At 37.1% G+C, this 13,680-nt stretch overlaps 2 protein-coding genes across 3 annotated transcripts in view; one reads left to right on the top strand and one right to left on the bottom strand.

Moving 5' to 3' along the window:
• The window catches only part of LOC136802116 (WD repeat-containing protein 35-like), a 62,973-nt gene extending 61,625 nt beyond the window's left edge, over nucleotides 1–1,348 (top strand). The window contains exons 24-25 of the mRNA XM_067058835.1: nucleotides 786–836; nucleotides 978–1,348. The gene's annotated coding sequence lies outside the window, so the exon portion shown is untranslated. The remainder of the gene's footprint in view (nucleotides 1–785; nucleotides 837–977) is intronic.
• Nucleotides 1,349–5,460: 4,112 nt separating this feature from the next.
• LOC136802070 (uncharacterized) lies at nucleotides 5,461–12,180 on the bottom strand. Of its 2 annotated transcripts, none has more exons than XM_067058790.1 (5): nucleotides 11,646–12,180; nucleotides 11,321–11,413; nucleotides 11,150–11,239; nucleotides 10,937–11,009; nucleotides 5,461–10,629 (listed from the first exon to the last, which is right to left on the bottom strand). In XM_067058790.1, exon 5 carries the CDS (start codon nucleotides 9,626–9,628, stop codon nucleotides 6,341–6,343), a length of 3,288 nt encoding a protein of 1,095 aa, XP_066914891.1. In that variant the 5' UTR covers nucleotides 9,629–10,629; nucleotides 10,937–11,009; nucleotides 11,150–11,239; nucleotides 11,321–11,413; nucleotides 11,646–12,180; the 3' UTR covers nucleotides 5,461–6,340. The 2 variants fall into 2 exon arrangements, with proteins under 2 accessions (XP_066914891.1, XP_066914890.1); XM_067058789.1 differs by having other exon boundaries at nucleotides 11,321–11,398.
• Between the last annotated feature and the right edge of the window lie 1,500 nt (nucleotides 12,181–13,680).

Raw genomic sequence — 13,680 nt, 5'->3', positions numbered from 1 at the left:
TTCTGTTTATCCGCTCAAACTTTTATGCAGGCTGTAGACTTAGGGAAGTGGTCTTAGCCCCAAAGCGAGGCTAAAATATTTGGGACAACCTGGAGACTTCAAAAATGGTCTGACTTGAAATTGTTTCTAAAGCAATTTTACAATTTGGCCTGCAATTGACTTTAAAGATATTGAAGTTGAGCCAGTGCGGTTAGCATCAGGAAAATCAAAATGATTTGGATTTGGCTATAGCCGTCATTATGCAATGTAAAGCCATCCGTCTTGTAACTATTTCCACCTTTCCATGCTATATAATAAGAGATGACCTTATCTAATTTTTTTGCTGATATAACAGAGGCTCTTTAACTCGAACCTGTATTAATCCAATGTGTTCTTAACTGAAACAAAGTTTTTTCTTCCCTTCAGTTAACAATGTTTTATAAACCATACTCCACCACTCGAAATTTCCTCAACACGAACAAAGTTGTGTTCTACGTGCGGGTTTGAGTTATGGAGACTCCGCTGATTCTTGATATGCGTAAGTCAAGATGACGTCATATTTTTTAACGGAAGCACTCGAAAAAGCAGGATTTTGACCTCTGTGTTTCTATTTTTAGTAACAGAGAGAGATCAAATCCTGGATTTTTTCGGGTGTTTCCGTTAGAAAAATGACTTACGCATATCAAGAATAGTGACACTGATTACAACATTTTAACCAACAGGTGCCAGGTCCACGACAGTATTATTGTATTGACCGTAAAAAATCTGATGGATATTTTATATTTTTTGTCTTTTTTCACTTGCAGCAAAAATGAATGGGAACAGTGGGCATGTAAATGAAGAAATCTCTCCACTTTGTAAGTAATATTGTGTTTTTTTAATTATTTGCAAAGCTACTCTGTAAGATGTAGCCAAGAAATTCCATTTTCTCTTTTCGGGCTCTATGTTTTTTCTCTTCCAACTTCAAACTTCTACAACTGTTTGTTGTTTTTTTTTAGCTGAAAGTTTGAAGAAATTACAAGAAATCAATGAAGAAATTCGAAGATTGAGGAGTTTAAGTTATAAAGAAAATGTGGATCAGGTAAGGACTCTTTTTCAATATTCTTTTTGGGATGACATATTCTCTAAATGGGTTGTCCATCTGGGTCTTTTGATGCGGGGGTCAATTCTTGGAGCTGAAGGAGTCATATTATGGGTTTCCAAGTCATTCTGCGCTCTAACTTTCTTACAGTTACAAAAATATTTTAAAAATTGAACCCTAAGGCTCGATTTCCTGCAATGATTTTACGAATCAAGATGGAGTCAATTCTCTTTAATCAGAGGCTCTACGATTCGAATTTTTCTGTGATTTAAACTAAAAAAAATGGTCCTCTCATCTCAAAATACAGTACTCTTCGTGATTCGATAATGTTACGTCAATGATTTTACGAATCAAGATGGAGTCAATTCTCTTTAATCAGAGGCTCTACGATTCGAATTTTCCTGTGATTTAAACTAAAAAAATGGTCCTCTCATCTCAAAGTACAGTACTCTTCGTGATTCGATAATGTTACGTTAATGATTTTACGAATCAAGATGGATTCAATTTTTTTTAATCAGAGGCTCTACGATTCGAATTTTTCTGTGATTTAAACTAAAAAAAATGGTCCTCTCATCTCAAAGTACAGTACTCTTCGTGATTCGATAATGTTACGTCAATGATTTTACGAATCAAGATGGATTCAATTTTTTTTAATCAGAGGCTCTACGATTCGAATTTTTCTGTGATTCAAACTAAAAAAAATGGTCCTCTCATCTCAAAGTACAGTACTCTTCGTGATTCGATAATGTTACGTCGACGATTTTATGAATGCGATTTTTGTATCTTTAATCGACTGAAGTACTTGCAAACACTCGGGCGTTTATCGGATTAGATCTCTCTCCATCCAAATACTTTGAGTGTTGTTTTTCTTATACTAAAAATATTGCCGACTTTGTTTAAACGATAGATAGAGAAATTCCGAGAATAGGCCTTTATAATTCATTTTGAGTGCAACGACTGCCTCGTTTTGAAGTTATTACAGGTGATTAGATACCTCGCGTCTACAAAGTGTTACTTCATACGAACTTCTCTGGGGCTTGATTTACTATAGCAATATTCTGAAAAACGAGAAGCGTTGCTCGTGACGTATTTTATGATAAGGTTTTGCCGTTGACAAATCAAAAGGGTTAATCACAAAATTAGTATCTGAGAAAGCTAAGAGTTTTTCTGTCTAGCCAGGTCTAGCTAGCCTTAAATTTGAGATTGGCCCATTTTGCATAGTCAGGAGGGTCTCATCTACATGAAACAGGGTCAATCTCAAAATTTATGCTCAGACAAACAGAAAAATTTATAGTTTTCTCAGGCAATAATTTTGAGATTGGACCTTTTGATTTGTCAACGGCGATTTGAATCATCAGCCTTCCCCGTGAGTTTTCGAGTTATGGAGACTCCACTATATGTGAAAAACTAGCTTTTGCCGCTGGCCCTCGACTGCAGTCGCAAAATTTGTAAGCAAGCAGCTCGGATTCTTATTTTTTGACGTCCGGTCGCTATTGTGTCACATATATCAACCTCGCAAGTCATTTTGTTTTTAGCACAAACCACATTGACATAATTCTAGAAAAATCAAAAACTGACCAAAACAGACATGGGAACAAAGTGACTATTTCAGACATAGACGGTCCTTGTTCGGTAAGACACGTTCTTAACGATTACCTTTTAAAGGCGAAGCTGAAAGACGACACAGAGGCATACATTTTTTGTAAAATGGTTAAAACAAAGGAAGGTCATAAAGCGGTAGGAAGACACAAAATCAGTTATAGCACGGCAAGGAAAGAATTTCTCAGTTTGCTGAGTTCAGTTTTACCAGAGTCAGGCAATTTTGCACTCATTCCATGAGGTCCGGTGGGGCAACAGCTGCGATCAATAACGGAGTGTCCGAAAGAGAGATTGATTTGCACGGTCGCTGGAAATCAGAAAAATCACGAAATAGATATTTAAAGGACAGTTTAAAAAGGAGACTTAAAATTACACGTTCTTTGGGAATTTAGACTTATTATCATGATAACTGTTCACACCTTTGCTCTTTGTATTCTCAGTGCTGACAAAAGAACCCGAACACCAACATTTAAAGAAAACACTGTGTCTTTTTCTTTTTGTGGGTAAGGGAGTTTTAAGGGTACTGTTGGGAGTTACTATGGTTTATAGTTAGAGGAGAAGCGTATTTTCGCGCAGTCGAAGATAGAGCGAAAATTAGTTTCTCCGCGATCTCGTACTCAAATAGTAGGGCGCCGGGGCGCGATGAAGAACGGGTGGTTGGGCGTCTGAGAGATCTGGGTCTGAGTACGCATGCTCAGAAGAGACATGCGAGGGTTTTAAAAATGGTAGATTTTTTCCAAAACAACATCTCGGGTCGAGGAATCTGGACATTAACCTTACTTACATATACTTTATAATTTCTTTCATGTGATGTGACGACGTTAATCGGACAGAACAAGACACGAAGCCCGTAGCCGACCCAGCAACGACTAACGATCAAATGGGCGAATCGGATATACGAAACCCAACGATACACGAGTCATCACCGGAACTTATACTCCAAACGATACGATAATATACCGGAATGTGGACAATTGAGGTTCAATATTACCACTAAACAAACTATTGAGATATTGTTAATTACAAGAGACTTAAGAATAGTGCCTTAACCCTCGAGGACGCGACCGTGCATTGGGACGAGGAATATGTATTTCCTCTCATGAAGGGGTTTGTGGCGCATCCGGCCGGTTCGCAATCACTATTCATTTTGATGAAACAATAATGACATTCAAGCTAGAAAATTTTTATACTGTACTCAACGAGCAAACGCCTTGTATTTTATTCGCTGTCCAGAGTATTCTCATTGCTGACAAAAGAACCCGAACACCAACATTTAAAGAAAACACTGTGTCTTTTTCTTTTTGTGGGTAAGGGAGTTTTAAGGGTACTGTTGGGAGTTACTATGGTTTATAGTTAGAGGAGAAGTCTACTGTTCCTTCAACATGACTAGAATATAGAAGTCATGTTGAAGGAACAGTAGACTTCTCCTCTAACTCTAAACATGATCCAATATGATACAATAATATTATTTTCTTATCTCTGATCCTGTCTTTCTCTTTTCTGACTGTCTGATTTCTGAGACTTAGTTTCTCATTCCTGACTGAGTTTTCATACCTGTCAATCATTTGTCCATCAATTTCGACCAATCTAATTTTCGCACCGAGTGGGATTCGAACCACCACCAAAGAAAGACCTTCTAATTCGGAAGCCAGCGCACCATCCGTTGCGCCAAAAAAGGGGCAAGAGCGCCTCGCTCCGAGGGGGAAGAAAAAAAGAGAAAAGGGGAAAGGGGGGGAGGAGGCAAGAAGGAAAAAGAGAGTGTAAAGCGGGCCTTAGGACCCGCGCGAAATTTTTAAAATATGGCTCTATCTACATCTTTCTTATTTTCCAGAAGTTAAGCGGAGTTGGTACAACGAATTTCGCGCTATCAATTTGATGAATTCGTTTATCTATTTTTACTTTAGGCTTTCGATTACTGAGGCTTGAGACAATAAATTCCTAATTTGGAGGCATCAAAGTGAAGTTACGCAAGTTAGGCAAACATTGACAGTACATGAAACAGATAAAAATTTGAAGTCGGAAAACGTTAGGCGCAGACGAGAATCGAAATCGCGATATTCTGTTTACGAGAGGAACACTTTACCTCTAAGCTACAAACACTACGCCCTGTACGGACATTCGAAATGTATGATGTTCATTATTCATTCTATGAATATATTGAAAAGAAAGACAATTCGAAGGGATTCATTTTAATGCAAAGAAAAGTATATGAACTCGATTGTGAATTCAGTTATTTCAGTTAATAATTTCGTGTTATGTTATTTTTGGTAATTTTCTCATCAATCTATATATTTGAAGATTTTATATTTATTTATAATCTTCATAGTTATAAAAATTAAAAAAAATTATCTATTTGAGTATAGAGTAACTTTTGATGCACCAACTAGCTTCCACCTGTTATGATGGGTTGGGTTTGAACCAACTATCTTTAAGTACATTTTTACTCAAAAAAATACTATTTCTACCAGCAAATATAATGTAACAAAACAAAACAGTGACTAGCTAATGAAAATCTAATCAAAACTCGTCAACTTATTATACAAAATGAAAAATTTCAGCTTTCACTTTGATAAAGAAAGGAAAACCACTTTTCGACTCCATACATACATTTAAGATCGTTAAGTTATATTCATCGCTTAATTTGCTAATCGTCACTAAGAACATCATACAAATGATGAACATAGCAACCCCCTCTCACAGACCCGGTAGGGTTTTTTCTGCCTCAGTTGGTGTGCAAATAACGGACTGAAACTCAACGGGGATTGGTATTCTCATATTTATTTTGACTGGGAATTTGAATTCCATTGTTTTCGAGACAAAAGAATCAGTGGGGATGAAAAAAATAGTACAATATTTTGCAGTGAGGAATTGCTTATCTGATTATTTTCAGCGGAGACAGAAAATATAGTATAATTTTCCACTGGGAACGATGTTTTGGCAAATTTTTCCAGTGGCAAGGGGTCCGCGAGTATGTGAGAAGGGGGTGTAACATACAAACATATAAATATCTATTTAAATATACCTATGTAAAAATAAAAAAGTTTAAAAACCTTTGAGAATAAAAAAGTTTAAAAACCTTTGTGAGGGATGCTAAAAATCCAAATCAGGAAAGCAAAAATAATCATCAGTCTTGAATTTGGTCCTAGATTTTAAGCCGTCCACTAAAAGTACCATGATACTACATACTATACAAAAATATACAGTTAAAAATATAAACATATAGTTAAAAATATAAAAAATAGGTTCTATATAGGGCATGATGTAGAGCATATACAAAATAATAAAAAATATATGCCACTGTGTGATGCATGTGGGAGAAAATAAAAATAAAAGGCAATGGAAACAACCTTTCATGGTTAAAACCTTATAACCTTGACAATTTGACAGAGAAGAAGTCAACCAACTCACCAAAAAACACCAATGTCAATGTAAAACTTCTTGATTATTCAATTCAAATTTTTTGCAAGAAGCCCGACTTAGAGAATTAAAAAGTCTCTCCAATCTTGCAAACATTTGACATGGAAAAGGTGTCTCTTTTGAAAAAATCAATAATCAATAAAAAGAACGAAAGAACGTCAGATATAATCCGACAAGCAAGCCAACCACGACATATACGTTTCAATTACTCCAAACGTTCATAATGTCGCTAAAAGATTGTAGTTCGATAAAAATGGGTCGAAGTCACTGTTGTTTTGCAGCATTTTCCTTCTCTTTTTGCTCAGCTAGCCATTCACTGTACGGTTGGGACATTGTGTTTGGACACCATCTTTTTCCTTTGTACCAGCCGTGAGTGCCTTTCACCTGTTGCTTGCACATCTGGCATGTATGAGGCTTACGGGTTTTGGCTGGTTCCGGTGCAAGGGTCGGTGGTATGTTGGGTCGCAGAGTTGTCGAAGCTGAATTGAAGGGTGATGCCATACGGTGAAACAATGGATGTAGGCTTGGTTGTGAATGGTAAAGAGGTGACGTTTGTTGGTAAGGGTTTGACTGTGATTGTTGGAAAGGATTTGGTGCTTGGTAGATGTTTGGATAAACTGGCGTGGGAAAAGGAACAAATCGAGGCCGTGGTTGTGCAGAAAATCGAACTTGTGGGATGCTTGGCGGAGCGAAGTATGATGGGATGGACTCTCGTTGTTGTTGTTGTTGTTGTTGAGGTCGTTGAGTTGGTGGCTTTGATTGGGTTGCAGATTCAGCAGGTCTCTTCCGTTTTCGAAATTTGAGCAATCCGGATCGATTTTGTGGTTCGGGAAACGTTGCCGGGGGTAGTGAGCTTTCGACAATCTGGTGGCCTGCTGTTTCCGGTAGATTTGAAGAAACAGTCACTTCGCCTGGCGGGTCTCTACCCTGCATTAAATTGACGATCGATTCGGCTCTTGCCTTGTCTTTCTCCCAGATTCGTAGCGTGTGCTGGTTTATGCAAAAGAGCGTCATTGATGTTTCTTGATACACGGTGCTGTGGTAGATTCTCGACCGGATGTTGTTGTACTCTCTCACGATCCGCTGCCATCGTGATTCAAATTCGCATTGCCCGTTGACTGATTTGTTGCTATTCGTGGTGATCTCGTTGCAAAGATAGATGCATATCGCCTCGACCAGTCTGCTCTTTGATGGGTAAAAAGCGGGACTCGCACCGGTAAGAAAAGCACGTTTCATCTCCACAACTCCAACGTGACTTCCTTCTTTTTTCCTTGCAAACCGACCACGAGCAGGTTTTTTGACGATTGTTTTGTATGTTATGGGGCGTTTGTCGTAATCCTCCAGTTCATTGAACAAATTCACGATCTCAATTTTCTCTGCATTTGATACACTGATCCCTTTGACTTTTATAAGGGCTTTGGCCAAACGATCAACCTTACGCCAACCCGGTATTCCTTTGGAATCAGTTGCATCATTATCTCCTGCTTCTGTTAGATCTTGTTTGTCGTTTTCTTCATCCTCCGGAGACGGTGGAAGTTCTTCCGGGATCTCTGCGTCAGAAGAATCGTCACTTTCCACTCCTGAATCCAAGTTGACTCCATCGTCGATGTTGTTGTCGATATAATCCTCGTCGAACCGTTGGACACGAACTGCTGACAAGTTTCCTTCAGCTTGGGCTTTATCGAGTGCATCAACTACGTTTTGGCGAAACAGATACTCCATACCAAAGATCTCATCAGATAGTTTGGGTGGGGGTCTCTCTTCGTTGAATCTTTCACCATGCACCTCAAGGTGGAGCTGATTGAACTTTTCAACCAACTTGGAGTCAAAGCAGCGCATCTCATCCTTAGTTCCATCGATAGCATTTCTTCTCAAGGTGTTCCACCGAGCAAGTCCATCGAGGAGATATGCTTGAAAGTTGACAGCATTGGCACTAGTGCCAGGTATGAAGTTGCGTAGATGGTGGTGGAAAGACTCTAGCGAAGTGCTGCCGCGGGCGCAACGATAGACTGGCAGCTTGACACCTCCCTTCTCTAGTGACCCTGTCTGTGTGTAGAGTTGAAAGCCATCAGGATCTTGGATGCACTTAACGTGACGCCTCTGCTCTTCCCAGACATCAACGATGGTTGCTTTGAACAAAGGGACACCCAGAGAGTCAGTGGCACCAGTCATGGAAAGGATCAGGTTCTCTATCATCTCGATTGTTTTTTCTGCACCCCGAGTTCGTCGTTTACAATGCCGTGCCATTTCTCCTGAGTTGATTGCTTTCTTCACAGCACTGAGGGTTGGGTTTTGGACGTCTTCATTGATCAGCTCTGCTCTCTTGGCTTTGAGAAGATTGTCGTAGTCCTTCTCATCCCACTCAAAAATGCATCCAGACAGCCTCATCAGAAACAGACCATACAGTGGATGCGATTCCGAGGTACATCCTTCTGTGAACCGCCTCATAAAATGCCAAATGTCAAGGCAGACAATGAGTGTCCACAAGTAAAAAAGCTGTTGGAATTTTGATGGACCAGAGTCGCTACAGCAATCACGATCTGTGTAGATGATTTTCGGAGGTTCAACTTTGCCATCAGAAAAGCGTTTCATCAAACCGTCAGCCATCGGCTTCAATGCTTTGTTTGACTCTGCAGTGGTAACCACGCATTGGAGAATCCCACCAAGCTCATTTCCAACGTTAGTGACCCAGCGTGCAGTGCCCTTGGCATCCCCAGCTAACTTTTTCAATATTTTGTTGGTAGAATCAATTTTGATAACACGACCAAATGTTGAAGTCATCACAGCCTTGATTTGAGGCAGCCGTGTAAAAACATCGCGGACATAAGCAGCCAAAAACCATTGGGCACGAGGAAGATCTGGGCAGGATGGTGCAATGTCGTAGGTTTGAGGTGGCTGTTGGAGAAGGCTTGTTGCTTTTTTGTGACCTTTGCAATCGTGCATATAACTGATGTTCGTCTTCATCAATGCTTCGATATGCACCTCTTTCAGTGAATTGGCGAACGCTGTTGGTGTGTTGCCAAGAGTGCGGGATTTCAAAAATGTGACCACTGCCTGATCAACTGAATATTTCAGTGTGAGGAGGGCTGGAAATTTCACTCGAATACCAATAGGGAGCTGATCGAGAATTCTTCTGCCCCAAGAATTTGCATGAACATTACAACTACGACACTCCATGTACTCTGTAGCCAGGTAGTACCAACCAGAAATATCAAGAACCTTTCTAATTTTTGGATACAATCCTTTAGAAGTTAAGCTTTTCCTACAACTAGGGCACAAAAAATCCCAATTGTAAGCACGTCTGTGTACCCAAAGACACAAACGACGACGAAAGTATTGAACAGCTTCTGGTTTCAACGGAACGGTGCTGTTATTACTTTTGGACTTCCTGGCGGGTGGGTTATACCACAATCTAACAGGATTCGATAAAACGGATCTGTTCCCCTGCCTTTCATCAAAAACAATACGACCGATCCACTGCTGGTCAGCCAGGTTCAGATAATTTCTCCAGCCTTCAGGCATTCTCAAAGCGAAATCTTCATCAGTCTGCATGTATATAATGCAAAATTATATGAGAGATCATTGAAAGAACTATGTATCCAACATTTAACATGACAACACACAACAACAGTTACTCTTGACAACAAAAATCCTCAAAACACAATCAAACACAAACTCATGTGCGACTGAGTAACAATCAAGTATCATGGTTACTTGATGAATACACCAAATTATAAACAAACAATCAAGCAAATAACATATTTTTGAAGCTATCAGTAATAATTCTGCTACAATTAAACACACTCACACCAGTCTTATGTCCAAAAAATAAAAATTTCCAGATTTTCCAGATTTTAACCTTTCCAAGCCGCTAACTTTTTTGAAAAAGGCTAAAAAGTTCATCATTTTTTTCTGGAAATTTATTCTTTCAAAGGACATTTCTGACCAGGACAAATATGATTCAGGTATCAACTTTGGTATCGTTGGAAAGCTCTTTCTCTCAGCTATAAAAATAGCGGATTTTCTCTCTCTGAATTTCAAGTGGTCAGGAGTTATGACCAAAAGACTGTGTATCGGTAAAATGACCTTTTCAAGACGTATATATACGCCTTTCGCCTTCTAAGGGTTAAAATGTCATTAAAGGACATATCTGATATAACAAAAAACTAGTATTTGATATTTCACATAATCCTCATCTTATTAGTTTGCATCATTCAAATAATTTATATTGACGGGAAAAAATATTTGCAATGTAGTTAAATTTTGTGCTTGCTGGGTAAAATTCTACTCATGATATCAAATTGCTACTTTCTTAATAAAAGCACAAGCTCCTCAAAATTTACTTTCTGCAATAATATTTTCCTTTAAATGGTTTTTTTTCCTATAAGATCCAAATTAACTAAATCCTAAGTTAAGGAGATATGCAAGGGGAAAACCTTTTATAAAACAGTCATAAAGATTTCATGAATCAAAATAATTAAACTTACACTTTGGGATTGAAGACCAGTTTGAGTCGTATGTATCGCTTGACTTTGTTGGAGATTGGCTTGACCCTGTAAAAACAAATTCTTTGATATAAAGAACCTTTAAAGTAAACTTTTATGTTATAGTAAAAATATTCCAGTTTCTAAATTTAGCCATCCTTATTACTTTATTTACACGTCACTAATACAACAAAATTTCAACTATCAAGATTACAGCAATTGTAAAAAACAGCTACACTTACTCAAAAGACTTACTAAAAATAATTTGCAAAGTTTGCTTTATTGATAGAAGATATCAAAATAAACAATATTGTATTCAAATAAAACCATTGAAAACATCATTTATTTTTTTATATTATCTCAAAATAAAACGTACTTGAGATTGGACTTGTCGCTAGTTGATCATGACTTGACAAAGTAGATGATGATGATGTGGAATCAGTTTGACGCTGTAGAAAAATTGAAAATATCTCAAAATATAAGGAACACAAGTGAAAGTAGAAAGAAAGTTAATGAGAATTTAAGTTAAAATCCTACATAAAATTTCATTAAGACAATTCTTCAGTCCCAAAAAATAAACCAAACTTACACTGAACGTTTGAGGTACATGTGAGAATCGCGAAGTGGATGTAAAAGTTTTCAATGAATGAGTATCGCTTGGTTTTGAATTGGTTTGACTCTGTAGAGGAAAATATGAAGATTAAGAAATATATGAATATATCAAAACAATTGAATGTAAAAAAAACAAAAAAACACTTACACCTAACGTGTGAGATACATTCAAAAGACGTGACGTTGACGTAGATGGTTGATTTTTTTGTTGTGAATTGGTTTGACTCTGTAAAAAAGAAATCTATTCAAAATTATAGGTTATTTAAAAATATGAGAAAAAGTGAGGAGTAATAACCACAAAAAAATTCAGCCAGCAGAAATTAAAATGAGGAAATCAGTTATGTAATTATTGCAAAATCTAAGATTTCATAATAAAATAAACAACAAAGTTTTATTTTTCATTCTTTTTGTGGTTGTTGTTTAATTTCTTATTTTTTGGAATGACAAAATCGAATTTGAGTCAAATTTCATACCTTTGAGTTGTGATATCCACAAATACAAACAATTTTTGTATTAAATATACCAATCTTTTGGTTTGAAGAATGAGCTGGACAACCTTTGACCCTTTCCAATTCAGCCTTTCGCTCCTTGCTTTTTGGATGAGTTCCAGTGCCAAATCTAAACTTATGATCAGCAAAATCTTCAAGTCTCTTCTTCCATTGTGAATTAGACAATCCTTCTTTTGGCATGACTTATAATTATATTGAATTTTCAATTATTTCTTTATACTGTAGCATTGCTAAAAAATGTATGATATATATTAGAAAATGATGTCATACAATCATTTCTAAATCATAATTGGCCAAAATAACACAATAATTATTTGATGTGTCATGTCCATGATTTCTATGGTTGTTTAGTTACAGAAAGTAATAAACTTAATCTCGCAGATATTAACCTATCAAATGGCACTTTTTCAACTAAAGCAACATTTTCCAATTTGGATGCTCTGCTTAGGGCAGTGTATGTGATACCAAGGTTAAGTTTCTCCATGAAAATCTCTTTATTAAGGTGGGAGTCACATGAAGGATTGAGAAAATTGAAATTTTACATTTTTCATCATATCTCTTGAAGCAGAAAAGATTTGTAAATGAAACTTTCCAGAAATGTAATATAACTATAGAGAATGTGAAAAATTAAAAAAAAATTCTAAAAATAGCCAAGACGGGGGTAATATCAGCCAGGGGGTAATGCACTATCAAAATACTATGGCAGCGTTTTAGAAAAATCTATAAAAGCTATTCCAAAAATTTTTTTTGGAGGTTGCTAGTATTTGGATAAGCTGTGGAATGAATGGAATTTTTTTTCAAAATTTCATTCCAGGGGGTCTGGAACCTAAAAAATGGAAAATTTAAGTTTTTTCGAGTTTTTAAAAATTGAAAAGTGATTTTTTCAAAGATCTACTCCATTCATTCCATAGCAAACCATAAATGGAGCAACTCCTGAAAATTTCATGATCATAGCTCTTTCCAATCCTGAAAAAACGTTGCCAAGGTGTGCGAAAACCCCCTGAAACCTATTTTGAGGAAATGGTCCGTAAAGTCAGAATTTAGATATATATCTCTATTTCTCTGTAAATCGACCGTTTTACAAAATTCTTTCTGTGTTTGACTAAAATGGAATAAAGTACTACTTTATATACTTTAGAAAGGGCTTTGAAAAACCAAAATAGTCCAGAAATTCCAAATTATCACTTTTACGTGATGCGCGCCAATCCTTAAAATTTTGCGCCAAACTCCACGTCAACATCGATTTAAGTCAATTTTAATGTGTTTTCACAACAAAAACCACATTTTCAATGTAATTGATCAGCCTAGTATATTTTCCTCACTGCATGTGTCAGTTATAAGTTAATTTAAAGTTGATCTGTAGTGATACAAGAATCCACTTGTACTTGGATCTGCATTAATGATTAACAATCCAATCATCAACAACACTTTGAAGACAGGCAAGATCAAGGTAGCTATATCTAGTTTTGGTCTTTGGTGTTTGGTGTAGACAGTAGACCCATTTCTGCTATTACTTTTTGTCTGATTGAACGAGGTGAACAGTTCGATAATTAGGATAAGTAGAGGAGGGTGCCCAGTGTCTATTGTTTGCGCAATGGTGACTTGACTGTAAAACTCATCAAACCCTACTAAACCTTCAATTTTAAGTTCTATCAAATTAGATGATTTTGATAATGTTAGAAAATCTGTTTGATGAGTTTCGGGATAATAAATGGGTCTGTGTTTTATCATTCAATTCCTGGTATCATTTCAGCTCAGGATCCTGGGAATTCGACGGCCAGTGTCTGGGGTGAAAGCTTTTTGTGATTGTTTTTGTATTTTTTGAAAATGTTCTAGACACCACGACACAAAATGGCTAATGGACACAGTTTTCTGGTGTTATTATAAAAGAACTGCTCCTATGGGTCCCGGTCACCAATTTGTGTTAGGGTTTTCCTAACCAAACGCAAACAAGTAATTGTAGTTGATGGTGAAACCTCTGAAGCAGCAATTTCTGGTG

This window comes from Clytia hemisphaerica, unplaced genomic scaffold, assembly GCF_902728285.1.
Source record: "Clytia hemisphaerica strain Z4C2 unplaced genomic scaffold, Clytia hemisphaerica genome assembly, whole genome shotgun sequence".
Lineage (NCBI taxonomy): Eukaryota > Metazoa > Cnidaria > Hydrozoa > Leptothecata > Clytiidae > Clytia > Clytia hemisphaerica.
The sequence above is the reverse complement of the archived record's forward strand: the minus strand, read 5'-3'. Positions and strand labels throughout refer to the sequence as shown.

What these genes read in the sequence shown, in the direction of transcription:
- LOC136802070 (XM_067058790.1), bottom strand. Translation starts at nt 9,628, where the DNA reads ATGCAGACTGATGAAGATTTCGCTTTGAGAATGCCTGAAGGCTGGAGA.